This window comes from Phyllostomus hastatus, unplaced genomic scaffold (genome assembly GCF_019186645.2).
Source record: "Phyllostomus hastatus isolate PE091 unplaced genomic scaffold, TTU_PhHast_1.1 phas_contig_62, whole genome shotgun sequence".
NCBI lineage: Eukaryota > Metazoa > Chordata > Mammalia > Chiroptera > Phyllostomidae > Phyllostomus > Phyllostomus hastatus.
This window is the reverse complement of record NW_025333921.1, coordinates 19,631,043-19,645,197: the sequence shown is the minus strand read 5'-3', so window position 1 is coordinate 19,645,197 and position 14,155 is coordinate 19,631,043. Positions and strand designations below refer to the sequence as shown.

The following is a 14,155-nucleotide window of genomic DNA, read 5'->3' as shown; positions in this document are numbered from 1 at the left end:
CCATTATTATATCCAGGGTATGTAACCATTATATCCAAGTATAATACACATCCTTGTTTTTTCCTCAAAAATTTGGGCAAAAAAGTGTGCATCATACATGGCAAAATATGGTATCCTCATAAGACTCCCATAGAAACCCTTGTCCTTAAGCATTAAACCCTCGAGACAATGAGGTTATGACCCATGTCAAATACTCTTAGGATCAAAGCCTCAAGTCTGGGTCAGTTGACCACAGAGACACAGTTTTGGTGCAACTAAAGATGACATTTAGGCCTCAGTTGTATTTCAGCTCCAGGCTCATAAAAGCTGCAAAACCAGACACCATGGCTGACATCAGGACTAGCTGCATTGATTAATCACCCCCCTGCCCTGGCACCAACCACTTAGCAGAGACCATGACCCTGAAAGGACACACCTGGAAAAGCTGATGAATATTTCATTGAGATTCTTCCCTGGGACATTCCCTAAGATCCCCACCTTTAGAGAGTGGATAAAACCCTCAAGAAGTGCCTTTCCTCACCCTATTCTTCCCCAGGGAGGGTGGGGGGACTCTCTCTTTTTCTCTCTCTCAACTCTCTCAACTTTCTCAGGCTCTTGCCTTTCTCCCTCTTTCCTTCCCCATGGTGCATTTTCTTTGCCTTTCTTTTTCCTAAGTTCCAAGGGCCCTTCTTTTGCCTCTGTAATTTGTTTCCTGAGCCCATGCAGCCCAGCTGGTTTACTTCTTCCAGGCCTCACTTCTGCCTCTGTGACTTTCTAAATAAACTTTTGCTTGTATTTGAGTCTTGGCTCTGAATTCTTGCATAGCCAGAACTCAAATACCAACATTGCTGATCTGAGAGGTCCAATTGCTGGTAACATTGTGGTGCCATTTTGCTGCTAAGGAGTCCACTTATATGGGGAAATTTTTTTTCAATAAATATACACTTAGCCATCTGTATTCTTGGGTTTTACATCCAGGATTCAACCTGCTATGGATTAAAAAAATATTTTTGATTCTCAGTTTGGAATCCTTGAATTTGGAGGGCTCATTTAAGTTATATTAGACTTACAGGAAGGGGGAATGGGGTGGGGTGGGGTTCAGTGTCCCTAATCCCTGCATTGTTCTTAACCTATTGTATAAGTTAAGTGAGGATTTACTATGTTGACATAAGAAATCTCCAAACCTGTAGAGAATTTTTACAAAAGTTTATTTGGGCCAAACTGATGACAATTACTGGGAAGCAAGATCTCAAACACTCCCAAGGATGAGATAAAAAATGTGACTACTGACACTGACCTGTCCAATTAGGAATTGATGATCAGATTACTCTGTGAGGTTATGTTCCATGACTGGACTTGTCAGTTTTATTATAGAATCCCTTTTCATACACAAATGTATACTCAGAAGTGGTAATTACTAGATCACATGATAATTTTATGTTCAATTTTTTGAGGAGCCACTATTTGTTTCCATAGTGGCTGCACCATTTTATATTCCCACCAACAGTGTGTGAGGGTTCCAATTTCTGCACATCCTCACAACATTTATTTTATTTTTAACTTATTTATTTATTTATTGGGGTTTTGTTTTGTTTTGTTTGCTTTTTCCCTTTAACTTTTTTGTTTTCTTTTTGTAAAGGCAGAAACATTTTTTAAAGATTTTACTTATTTATTATTTTAGAGAAGGGAGAGACAAAGAAAGGGAGAAATATAAACGTGTGATAGATACTTTGATAGGTTGCCTCTCGCAGGCCCCCAGCTGGGGACCTGGCCTGCAACCCAGGCATGTGACGTGCCTGGGAATCAAACCAGCAATCTTTCTGTTCATGGGCGGGCACTCAATTCACTGAGCCACACCAGCCATGGCTGTAGACAACTTTTGTGAGAGTTTATTTGAGCCAAACTGACCAGATATGCAGGGATCAAGTTCTCAAATGCTCCTGAGAATAACAGTTTTGCATCTTCTTTTATGCATTTGAAATTAAGGAGGGCATGTAAGGAGGATTGGAGAAAGCAAGGCTGGGATCAATTACAGGATAGTTAACAAGATTTTATGTGCTCTCTTAAGAATTAATATCCTTTTCAAGGTATATTACTTCTATCATTTCAAATGTGTGTTAACCTAGATGCTCCAGAACAATGGACCAGACAGAGCTATAAGAATTCATAGGCCTGCGGCATGACTACCCACCATGCCCTGCCCAGTTAGCAATATATGATCAGATCACCCCTGAAAAAGTTACTTTCCATACAACCCCCCTTTTTTGTCCACACTTTGGACTCAAAATGTGCCAACTTTGTATATTTTCTTTCTGTAGGACAGACAGTAATATCCAATTTCTAGGTCAAATATTCAGCAAATTCAAATATTTTGCTCAAAAGTTGGTGTGACTTAGGAGTTACTTAATCTCTCTGGGCTTGTAGATTAAGTGAAATAATACACGTGAGGCAGTGTCTGGTAAATGTAAGCATTCAATAAATGGTACTCCTATTTGTATTTTGCATCTCATTAGTCATCTCTTTTAGAGGCCGCACTGTAGTTTGATTAGCTCGCCTTGTATCTGGGCGCCTTCCCCTAGCTTTGTACTGAATGCTCACCACTTAAGCAGGAATCAGCCATCCCTGCCTTTGCCCAGCCCCCCATCTGATAGGAAATAGGCTCCCAAACCAAACAAGACAGGTCTTCAGGTCCGGTTCCAGGGTTGCACCGGCGAACCCGGAGCGGGTGTGAGGGGTGTGGGGAGACAGTCACGGACCGGGCAGGGAGAGGGGCAGGTTGTCGGAGGGCAGTGCACCCTGAGCGGGTCTGGGGCAGGACCCACAGCTGGAGGGCTCAGAACTCCCGGGACCAGGTCGGGGCTCCGGCCGTAGGCACGAGGAGCCCAGGAGCTTGAGCTCCCGGACAAGGAAGCGGGGAGGCCCGGGCACCACACCCAAAGGGCTGGGAGCCAACGACACGACACCTTCAGCCCCCGGGGCCGGAAGTTGCGAAATTGTAGAAAACGCAAGGCGGCGGAAGGGCCGGAAACTCTGCAGTTGGGGCTTGTGGGCCGGCCCTTGGCTGTCGAGGGGCGGGACGTCTTTTTCGGGCGACGGATTGGCCGCAGCGGCGGCGGCAACTGGGCGCGTGGAACTGTCACCTCGGCCGGGTGAGCTCTGGTTCGAGCCTGGGCCCCATCAGCTCGATCTGCCCCTCGGTTCAGGCTCTGACTTGCTGCGGCCGGCTCTACACCCCTAGCCACCCGAGGTCTCCCCTTCAGAGGCGAGGCCTGCCAAGCCCCGGCGCGCTTCCGCTTTTCTGGTCCGGGCGGTGGGGCGGGGGAAAGGGGGAATCCCGCAAGGCCAGAACAGCCCCATCCCGAGGGAAAGGCAGTGGCGGGGACAGAAGTTGGAGTGGACAGACGCTCGGTGAGAGATGCCCTGCAGGCCTCGACCCGGGCTGGAGATGCGCGGCTGGGACCTCGGCAGAAGAGTAGGGGGACGCTGGTGTCGCGCGGGGCGCTGGAGCGCGGGGGAGGGGCCTGGATGAGTCGGAAATTTGGGAGTTATTTAGGGGGCAGACGCAGCTGGAGGATGGGATCACCCCAGCTAAGGTGAGAACCCTTCAAGAGGAATGGTTCAAAAAGCAGGAGCCAGCCAAGAATAGTACAGGGAGCCTTCCCAGTATCCAAAGCTACGATTAAGGATTTTTGTGGTTCTGGGTACAGCAGGAACCCACAGCTTTTATTATGGAAGTGTTCAGACTTATACAGAAGTAGAGAAAAATACAGAAAATAGCACACCATTATGGTTCCCAGCTACTCATCACCTAGCCTCAAACACAAATGACCACCCTGGTTGCATTACAAGTGTGTTAAACCTCAAATCAACAGAGGTAATATGTTCATTTCAATGGGCTATGTTTTGCTAGATGAAAAGAGTTCTGGAAATCGATTGCTCTAAAGTGTGAATGTACTTAACACTACTGAACTGTATACTTAAACATGATTAAAATGGTAATTTTTTTGTTTTGGTTTGGTACAGTAAAATGGTAAATTTTATGTCATGACTTTCTAACCACTATTTTTTTAAGCTCTTTCCTTTTCTTTCCCTTTTTATTGACTTTATTGGGGTGACGCTGTTAACAAAATTACGCAGGTTTCAGGTGCACAATTCCACAGTAAATCATCTATACACTGTATTGTGTCTTTACCACCCCAAGTCAAGTTTCATCACCATTTATCTCTCCCCATACCCTACTCCACTCCTTTGCAATCACGACACTGTTGTCAGTGTCTATGAGTTTTTTTCTCTTTTTTCTTCTTTTTTGCTCAGTCCATCTACCCCCTCAACCAGAACCTCCCCATCCCTCAGCTTTCAGCCTGCTCTTTAATAGTCTGTCTTTATTTTGTTCATCAGTTTATTTTGTTCATTAGATTCCACATATGAGTGAAATCATATGGTACTTGTGTTTCTCTGATTGGCTTATTCCACTTAGCATAATGTTTTCCAGGTCCATCCATGCTATCCCAAATGGTAAGGTTTCCTTCTTTTTTACAGCTGAGTAGTGTTCCATTAACCACAATTTTTAATAAGCTCCTTTCAAATAAAAAAATGTAATGATGAAAATTAAGAAAAAATATCTGATTTCAAGTGCACAAGGGAAAGTAAGTCGTTGCCAAGTAGAGGTCCATGAAGTTGTACTTTTAACTATAGAGGCTCTGGAATGGACCTGTTAGTTGTAGTGCTCCAAGCAGTGGAACCTGGCCTGAGGTGGACTTTAAGCACTATAATGCCCACTAGAACTGAACTAGCACTAGAACTGAAGGGCTAAGCCAGTCCAGCTGTGTGAATCAGACTTCTCTCAAATGTTTCTATTTTCTTACCTTCTGAGGCACACCTTTAACTGTTAGGCTAAATTTGCCACCTTATACCTTTAATTACAGGAGAGTGATTGAAGTGTGAATTCACCTCTTTCTCTCCAGTTTCATTCTTTAGGATCTACCTGGGTAGTCTCTCTCCCATATGACCTCTGCTCTTTGTTCTCCCAAAGGTACATCAGTCCTTCACTTTATTTATCCTCACTGGAGGACATGGTTATTGATTTTAGAGAGAAGGGAAGGGAGGAAGAGAACCAGAGAGAGCAGTATCAATTGATTGCCTCTCCTCTGCGCCCCAACCTGGGACTGAACCTGCAAGCCAGGCATGTGCCCTGACTGGGAGTCCAACCCTCAACCTTCTGGTTTACTGGAAGATGCTCCAACCAACTGAACCATACCAGCCAGTGCCTGTCCTTCATGTTTCTAAAGCACATGGTATTAGCCAGTAGATAGCCTTCCACATTCTAACTATCATTGTTTTTGTTTCTTTAGCTATTATTCTTCCAGTGTATCATTCTATGTATCATTCTACATAGGTAGTCCTGAAACCTTTCTTCTGCCCTTCCCAAACAAACAAAGTACAAAACGGGAAAGTAACGGCCAGGTTTGGGTTTTTGGTTTCATTTGTCTTCCTCCAGGGAGCCCAGAACCAGTATTTTTCCTGGAGCTAAATCTTCTTAATATGAATTGTAATTTATTAGAGAGTTAAACAACCAGTTGAATAAAATTTGCATCAGAAAGTTATATTAGTTAATAAGTAATGACTAACTAGAACTATTAAGGAAAAAATTAAGTACTTGATCACATCATTGGTTAACAATGATGGTAAGAAGGAATTAATGACATGGTGATAGATGACAAAGAGCAAAAGTTAGATTCAGTCACAGGTGAGTTTGCTTAGTGACTAATGGTTAAGTTTATACACTTAGAACTATCAGAAGGAGCATTATTGAAATATCTGCAAGAAATAATGTAATTGCTCAGCTGTAACTCTTTTTAGCCTTTAACTTCATTTTCCCATGGGAAGAGTTAGGATTTTGGATTAAGTGAGGTTTTTTAGGAATGTAGCCATGATGTCATATTATAACTACCTGTACATAGGAGGTAATATGAAATGAATGAACCATTTTTTTATGTTTTCCCTTGTAGGGAAAATGGAAGAGCTGAGTCAAGCCCTGGCTAGTAGCTTTTCTGTGTCTCAAGATCTGAATAGCACAGCTGCCCCACACCCCCGCCTGTCCCAGTACAAGTCCAAGTACAGTACCTTGGAGCAGAGTGAGCGGCGCCGCCGGTTACTGGAACTGCAGAAACTGTAAGGGATGCTTTAACTCCCTGGCTTTTTTCTCTAGCCTGGGCATTATGAACTGTTCAGGAGGTTCTAGGCTTGCTTCTACAGAACCACCTTCAAAGTAGACCCTTTGTAAGTTTATCATCTTGTCCACAAGGTTGGGAGCAGTAAATCCTGGCAGAGGTAGATGTCCTTTACACCCAGAGGTTAGGAAAAGAGGAGGAAGTTTAAAAGTAAAGTTCAGTTATTTGGTAAAATTTTTCTTTTTTTTCCCCCTGGCAGCAGTACTGAGCTTTGTAATTTATGGACTTGTGAAAGTCACACCCAGACTTCCACTCCCCACAGTCCCTGTGTGGCTTCTCCCACATTCTGAATCCTGCCATTGGTGTTGTCTTCCTGTCTGCCTGCAGTCCAAATGTTTTTGTGGAGCTCTTGGGAGTTCCAGACAAATAATTCCACAGGGGACCTGAGGACATGTCTTCCATACATGCAATTCTCAGTGTCAGGATGAGCACACAGGGAAAGAGAACAGGATAGGAATGTTTGAGACTGGTCTGCTCTGAATGTAGGGCCTGTTCTTCTATTCTCAGAGCAACATGGGCCTCTTCTGGGTAACCATAAGGAATTGAAAATCAAGAGCAGCTATTAAGAGCTGTGTTTGCCCAGTGCTGCATCACTGGGTGTATTTAGCAGAAGTGGTTCCCATGGCCTTTGGGCTACTTGGAAATTACACTCCCAGATCATCCCCACCACACCTTTTAACAAAAATTATAATTTATATGTTTTGAATATTGAACTATGAATACATTTAGTGAATATTTTACCTGTTGCAAAATAATTGGTGAAATATCTTCCTCCTAATTCTGTCCCGAGCCATCCAGTTCTTCTTCCATTTTATTAGTTTCTTGTGTATCCTTGCAAAGATATTCTCTGCTATATGAACAAGTGTGTGGTGACCTTTTTTTTTTTAAACAGAAGTAGAGTGTATGGTACACTGTCCTGCACATTTAGTTAACAGTGGTATTTTGCAGAGGTTCTGTATCAGTTCATAAAGTGCCAGGTATTCCATTGAATGGACAGTTCAACCTAAGCAGTCTGCTACAAACAAGTATCTGGGTAGTTTCCTTCTGTAGCGCTTAAGACAATGCTTAGGAAATAACCACAGAAATGCACCCTTTTGCACATGTACAAGTAAATCAGCTCTCCCTTATTGTTGAAACAAAAGACCATTGTGCTTGCATATGCTCTCTGGTGTGCACCTTTGTGTGCATGAACACGTGTGTGAGAAGAAACCAGCTGAGCTGGTCTCATTCTCTCAATGCTTGATCTCTTGGCTTTAGCATTGAAGAAACCAAGCTTAGGAGGTTATGTGGTATCTATAAATCACTTTGAAACAGTTAGTTTCCACAGGTTGTTTTTCTTCCTTCTCTCTTCCTAAATTTTCTACAATGTGTAGTTTGTTTGTTTTTTAAGATTTTATTTATATATTTAGAGAGAGGGGAAGGTAGAGAGAAAGAGGGGGAGAGAAACATTGATGTGAGAGAGGAACATCCATCAGTTGCCTTCTGCACGTGCCTGCAACCCAGACATGTGTTCTGAGCGGGAATCAAACTGGCGATCTTTTTCTTTGTGGAATGGTGCTCAACCAACTGAGCCACACCAGACAGAGCCAATATGTAGTATTTTAAAAAGAGGAAGATAACAATAAAAGGAAAGAAATAAGTAAAAGACATTAAATTGTAAACTAAGTGGCTTTTTTCGAAAGTTAGACAGGAGCTGGAGAAAGGCTTGGCTTCTTCTCAGAAAACTGTATAAAGTGAAAAGCCCCAGAAGCTGCCCTTTTTTAACATCCTGACTGCATCTTAGTAAGTCCTCTCTTCAGTCCCTGGGAGCCTTTGGACTAGATATCTAGCCAGACAGAGAAGTGTCAGCTGTCACCTGGGTTGGAGGTAGGAGTGAGATCAGTCTTTCCAGCTAGTGAGCCTTGAAAGTTCCTTTAAATATTTCACTTTGCTCATTTGAAGGAAACTCTGAGGAAGGTTGTGTGTGTTCAGAGTGGGTGTCCTATTTAGGACCTGCAAGGAGGCGGTCACTGGTTTAGCTTTACAGAGGAAATTCTGTCATCTCTTATTCCCATCAGAATCCCCAAATTTCTCCTGAATTTGGAGCCTTTGAATTTAATCAATCTGTCACATTGTAAGGTGTCTTTCTATAAGACATAAAGATCTGTCTGTATACCTTTTCTTAAAAAAAAAAAAAGAATTTGTATTTAGAGAGGGGAAGGGAGGAAGAAGGCGAGGGAGAGAAGTATGATGTGTGAGAGAAACATATATCAGTTGCTTCTTGCAGGGCCCCCAGCTGGGGACCTGGCCCACATCCCAGGCATGTGTTGTGACTGGGAATTGAACTGCCAAACCTTCGGTTCACAGGCCAGCACTCAGTCCACTGAGCCACATTAGCCAGGGCATGTATGCCTTTTCTTTCTCCAGCAAGCGGTTGGATTATGTGAACCACGCCAGAAGACTGGCTGAAGATGACTGGACTGGGATAGAGAGTGAGGAAGAAGAAGATAAGAAAGATGATGAAGAAATGGACATTGACACTGCCAAGAAGTTACCAAAGCACTATGCTAATCAAGTGAGTATTCCAGAGAAGATTAGGCCCAGCTATTCCCACTCCCTTTACTATGCAGTCAAACCCCACTGCAATAAATGTTGCTATAAAGACAGGAGGAGGCAGGAAAAAGGAATGAGACCTGCAAAGAAAATGCTGATGTTTAGAAAGTTTACAGATGAAGAGAAGAGATGGTTTACAGTGCCATGTGCTGACCAGGGATCACTGATGAAAACTGAATAGTCAGGTTTGGGAACCATTAACCCAGGCTTGCTCCTGATTGACTAATGGGTTTCATGCAATGCATTTCTTTGGTAGTCATTCCTAGCCATCCTGGATTGGACCTGCCCAGTCCAGCACACCTAGCCTTTTCCAAGCAATGGACTAAGATGTCAGCCTTGGAACTTCACATTCACGTGGTGTAAGATGGGAAGTAGAGCTGCCTCTGAATATAAGGAGCCTGAGCAGCCACCCCGGGCCATCCAGTTGGCCTGTGGGACTGAGACCATGAAATAACAGATCACTGTCACAAACTTAGAACTGAGTGCCCTGTTGGTTCAAGAGAGGAAACCAGTGTGGCTTCTGGTGCCATAGGGGAAGCAGGCAGGGAGATTGTCCAGTGCTCTAGGCAGTGTAGGTAACCCAGAAGGCAGGGTGGGGACCTAGTAGGGGCAGGGGTCTACCCTGCTATTGTATACTTCTTTCCATAACCTAAGTGTCTTGTCACCTGAGAATCCTCCTCTGCCTTCAGAATATGGTTCCTGAGTACATTACTCCCATCATCTCTGCTCCAAATACAGAACACATAATATCCTCTATGACAGCATAATTTAGTTCCGTTCAGCAAACATTGCTGAAGGCCCTGTGTTAAGCTAGGCTATGCTGTGGGGGAGGTAGACATGGGTCAGAAATATCCCTGTACTCCTGGAATAATTGTTGGTTATGGTTTTCACTGTAAGAAAGCGAGGTTAACTTCCAATAGGCAAGAAAGCAGTATTGTGAAATCAGGAAAAAGTTAATAAACAAGGGGTCAGCTTTGAAGCATGGGTAGGACATTGATAGGCAGAAGTGCAGGGCATTCCAAGTAGTAGGAACATTCTGAGTAAGAGCCCAGAGGTGGGAGAGGAGTATATGGTATGTTCACGGGCAGTGAGAATGGGACAGCATAGGGTGGGGGGAAGATGGTATAGAAATACATGCAAGAATTTCAGCTGTGTTTTAGATTGTGGGGAACCACTGAGAACTTTTGAGCCAGGGCAGAGTTGAGACTTCATGTGATGACACCCACATCAATGTACAGAAGGGTCTGGAGAGCAATAGGGAGCTTAGGTTTTCTAAAATGGTCTGATGATGGGCAGAGAAAGTGGGAGGGAAATGAAGTCATGGGTATAGGAAATGTCAAAATGTTGCCAGGAAGAATGGACAGAATTTAGCAGTGGGTTGAAGAGGCACTATGAGAAGCGATTAAGGGTTTAAACTCTGAACTGACCTCAAAGCTATGTTCTTCGTTGACCTCGAGCAAGTTATTTAACCACTCTAAGTCTCTTGGGTTTCTTATCTGTAAAATGGTACTTGACTCACAGGATTATTAGAAGGATTAAATGAGATAGTGTAACATAAATGCTCCCTGAGTGTTAGTTGCTACTACTATTTTTTTAACAGCCACATTGAGATATAATTCACCTACCATACAATTCACACACTTACAGTGTACCATGCAGTGTTTTTTAGTATTTCATAGGGCTGTGCAGTCACCACCACTAATTCCGGACCATTTTCACCATCCCAGAAGAAACCTCATACCCATTAGCAGTCCATCTCCATTCCTCCTTTCCCCCAGCTCCTAGCAATCACTAATCTCCCTTCTGTTTGTATGGATTTACCTATTCTGTACATTTTATGTGATTGGAATCATATAAGGTGCATCTTTTTGTGTCTGGCTTCTTTCACTCAGCATAAGTTTTTTCTTTTATCTTTCTTTTTAAAAATTACTTAAAGTATATTTTATTGATTATGTTATTACAGTTGTTCCAATTTTTCTCTCCCTTTTATCCCCTTCCTCCCTGCACCCTGCCCCGACTCTCCAGAAACCCCCCTCCATGGTTTATGTTCATGGGTCATACATGTAAGTTCTTTGGCTTCTCCATTTCCCATACTATTCTTAACCTCCCCCTGTCTATTTTGTACGTACCATTTATGCTTCTTATGTAAAATGACAACAAACTCACAGCTATCAACAACTGTAAAGGTACAGGGGTATCTTTCCCCCATTCTTCCCGTTCCCCTCCCCACTGATAACCCTCCATGTGTGATCTCCATTTCTGTGATTCTGTTTCTATTCTAGTCATTTGTTCAGTTTTTGTTTTGTTTTTTTAGGTTCAGTTGTTGATAGTTGTGAGGTTGTTGTCATTTTACTGTTCATATTTTTAATCATCCTCTTTTTCTTAGATAAGTCTTTTTAACATTTCATATAATAAGGGCGTGGTGATGATGAACTCCTTTAACTTGACCTTATTTGGAAAGCACTTTATCTGCCTTTCTACTCTAAATGAAAGCTTTGCTGGACATAGAAATCTTGGACGTAGGTCCTTGCCTTTCATGACTTCAAATACTTCTTTCCAGCCCCTTCTTGCCTGCAAGGTTTCTTTTGAGAAATCAGCTGATAGCCTTCTGGGAACTCCTTTGTAGGTAACTGTCTCCTTTTCTCTTGCTGCTTTGAAGATTCTCTCCTTATCTTTCATCTTGGCTAATGTAATTATGATGTGCCTTGGTGTGTGCTTCCTTGGGTCCAAGTTCTTTGGGACTCTGATCTTCCTGGACTTCCCGGAAGTCTATTTCCTTCACCAGATTGGGGAAGTTTTCCTTCATTATTTGTTCAAATAAGTTTTCCAATTCTTGCTGTTCCTCTTCTCCTTCTGGCATGACTCCTATGATTTAGATGTTGGAACTTTTAAAGTTGTCCCAGAGGTTCCTAAGCCTCTCCTCATTATTATGAATTCTTGTTTCTTCTTTTGTTCCAGTTGGGTGTTTATTTCTTCCTTCTGGTGTAAATCATTGATTTGAGTCCCAGTTTCCTTCCCTCCACTGTTGGTTCCCTGTATGTTTTCCTTTATTTTGCTTTGTATAGCCTTCATTTAGCGACCATACTCAACCATTTCTGTGAGCATCCTGATTACCAGTGTTTTGAGTTCTGCATGTGATAGGTTGACTCTTCCTCACGTAGTTCTTTTTTCTGGAGTTTTGATCTGTTCATTCATTTGGGCCATATTTCTTTGTTTCCACATGCCTGGTATGTTGTAAGGAGTGGAGCCTTGGGTATTCTGCCAGGGCAGGGCAACCCACGTTGATGCCTTGTGGCGCTCTGTGTGGGGAGGGGTCAAAGGGAGAGCAATGCCAGTTGCTTAGCTCTCACCCCACTTTCCATTACTTCCCTCGATTCCCACATATGGATTGTGCCCTTTCAGGTGCTGATTTGCAGGTGCGTGGGTTTAAGTGCATTCTAGGACCCTGTGGGCCTCTCCAACGAACTCTTCTTTGAGGCTAGGAGTTCCTCCCACCACTGCAACCCCCACAGATTTTTTACAGCCAGAGGTTTCAAGTTTTTAGTTTCCTGCACTGAAGCCCTGGGTTTCAGAGGCTGCCTCAACCCCCATTCATTCCTCTTGGCTTACCTGTGCACAAATGTGGAATAGCTCAGTTAGCCAGCCCATGCCTTACTAGCGTGGTCCACTGTCTTGTTATGTGTCCTCTCTGTCCCACTACCCATCTCCACCCCTCCTACCAGTCTGGATGAGGGCTTCTTTAGCTCCTTGGTTATCAGAATTCGATACAGTTTGATGTTCTAGCAGTTCTGGTTGCTTTTGTTTTTAAATTGGTTGTTATCCTTCTTTTGGTTGTTTGAGGAAGCAAAGTGCTTCTACCTACGCCTCCATCTTGTCCAGAATTCCAGCATAAGTTTTTCATAGTTCATCTGTGTTATAGCATGTGTTCGTTCACTTTTTGTAATCACATTTTGTTTATTCAGTCATCAGTTGGTGGCCATTTGAGTTGTTTCCACCTTTTGTCTATTATGGCTTGCTATGAACATTCCTTTACAAGTTTTTGTGTGGTCATGTTTTCATTTCTTTTGAGTATATACCTGGGAGTAGAATTACTCAGACATATGATAACTATGCTTAATCTTTTGAAGACGGCCAGACTGTTTTCCAAAATGATTGCACCATTTTATATTCTCACCAGTAGTATATGAGAATTCCAGTTTTTCCACATATTTTGTCAATACTTTTGTCTGTTCTTTTAAGTATAGCCATCCTAGTGGATGTGAAGTGGTATCTCATGATTTTGATTTGCATTTCCCTGATAACTAAAGACAGCATCTTTTCATGTGCTTATTAGCCACTTCTATACCTTTTTTGGAAAAATGTGTATCCTTTGCCCATTTTTATTTTTTTTAGAGATTTTATTTTATTTTTTAGACCGAAGGGAAGAGAGGGAGAAAGAGAGGAAGAGAAACTTCAATGTGTGGTTGCCTGTTTTGTGCCCCCTACTGAGGACCTAGCCTGCAACCCAAGCATGTGTTCTGATTGGGAATCAAACGACAGCCCTTTGGTTCACAGCCCACGCTTAATCCACTGAGCTACACCAGCAAGGGCTCGCTTTCTTTTTTTTTTTTTTTTTAAAGATTTTATTTATTTATTTTTAGAGAGGGAAGGGAGGGACAGAGAGAGAAACATCAATGTGCGGTTGCTGGGGGCTGTGGCCTGCAACCCAGGCATGTGCCCTGACTGGGAATCGAACCTGCAACACTTTGGTTCGCAGCCCGCGCTCAATCCACTGAGCTACGCCAGCCAGGAAGGGCTCGCTTTCTTGATGGTATTGTTGGCAGCACAGATGTTTTAAATTTTGTGTAGTCTAATTGATCTATTTTTTGTCACTTATGCTTTTAGTGTTGTATTTACCACTCTTCTTTAAGGGAGTGTTTTATGCCTTGGGTTTAAGATTTAGTAGCAGAGATAGTGGTGCTGCAGTGAACAGGGCTACAGAGTGCAGGAGAAGGGTGGGTGTTTCAGGGTTAGGAAGTATTTGGTCAACAGAAGGCAGTGAATTTAGTTTTGAATATGCTGAGTCTAAGCTAGAGAGAAGACAAACAGAGAAAGAGGTATCAAATGGCCAGCTTGAAATATACATGTGGAGGTAAAAGGAAGGAAATCTGGATGTGAAAAAGAAAGCAATTGGGAAGCATCCTCTTAGAATGAAGAGTGAAGATATAGTAGATGATGAGATCCACCCACAAGGGGGCGGTATCTAAGAGAAAAGCAAAGCAGGGCCTAAAATAGCCTCCTGAAGATTATCTACATGTTTGAGGGAGCGTATGGAGGAATATTTGGAGGAAAAACAATAGAAGTATGTCACCAGG

The 14,155-nt window shown here is 42.9% G+C and overlaps 1 protein-coding gene across 2 annotated transcripts in view; it reads left to right on the top strand.

Moving 5' to 3' along the window:
• The first annotated feature begins 3,008 nt into the window (after positions 1 to 3,008).
• Positions 3,009 to 14,155, top strand: part of SNUPN (snurportin 1) — a 39,745-nt gene continuing 28,598 nt past the window's right edge. Inside the window, exons 1-3 of one of the 2 annotated variants that reach the window (XM_045848554.1) lie at positions 3,009 to 3,128; positions 5,988 to 6,150; positions 8,616 to 8,763. In XM_045848554.1, the coding sequence (XP_045704510.1) occupies positions 5,993 to 6,150; positions 8,616 to 8,763 (306 nt within the window). In that variant the 5' untranslated portion in view covers positions 3,009 to 3,128; positions 5,988 to 5,992. Of the gene's footprint in view, positions 3,129 to 3,211; positions 3,388 to 5,987; positions 6,151 to 8,615; positions 8,764 to 14,155 lie in introns of those variants that run through there. The other variant, XM_045848553.1, reaches the window with a different exon arrangement.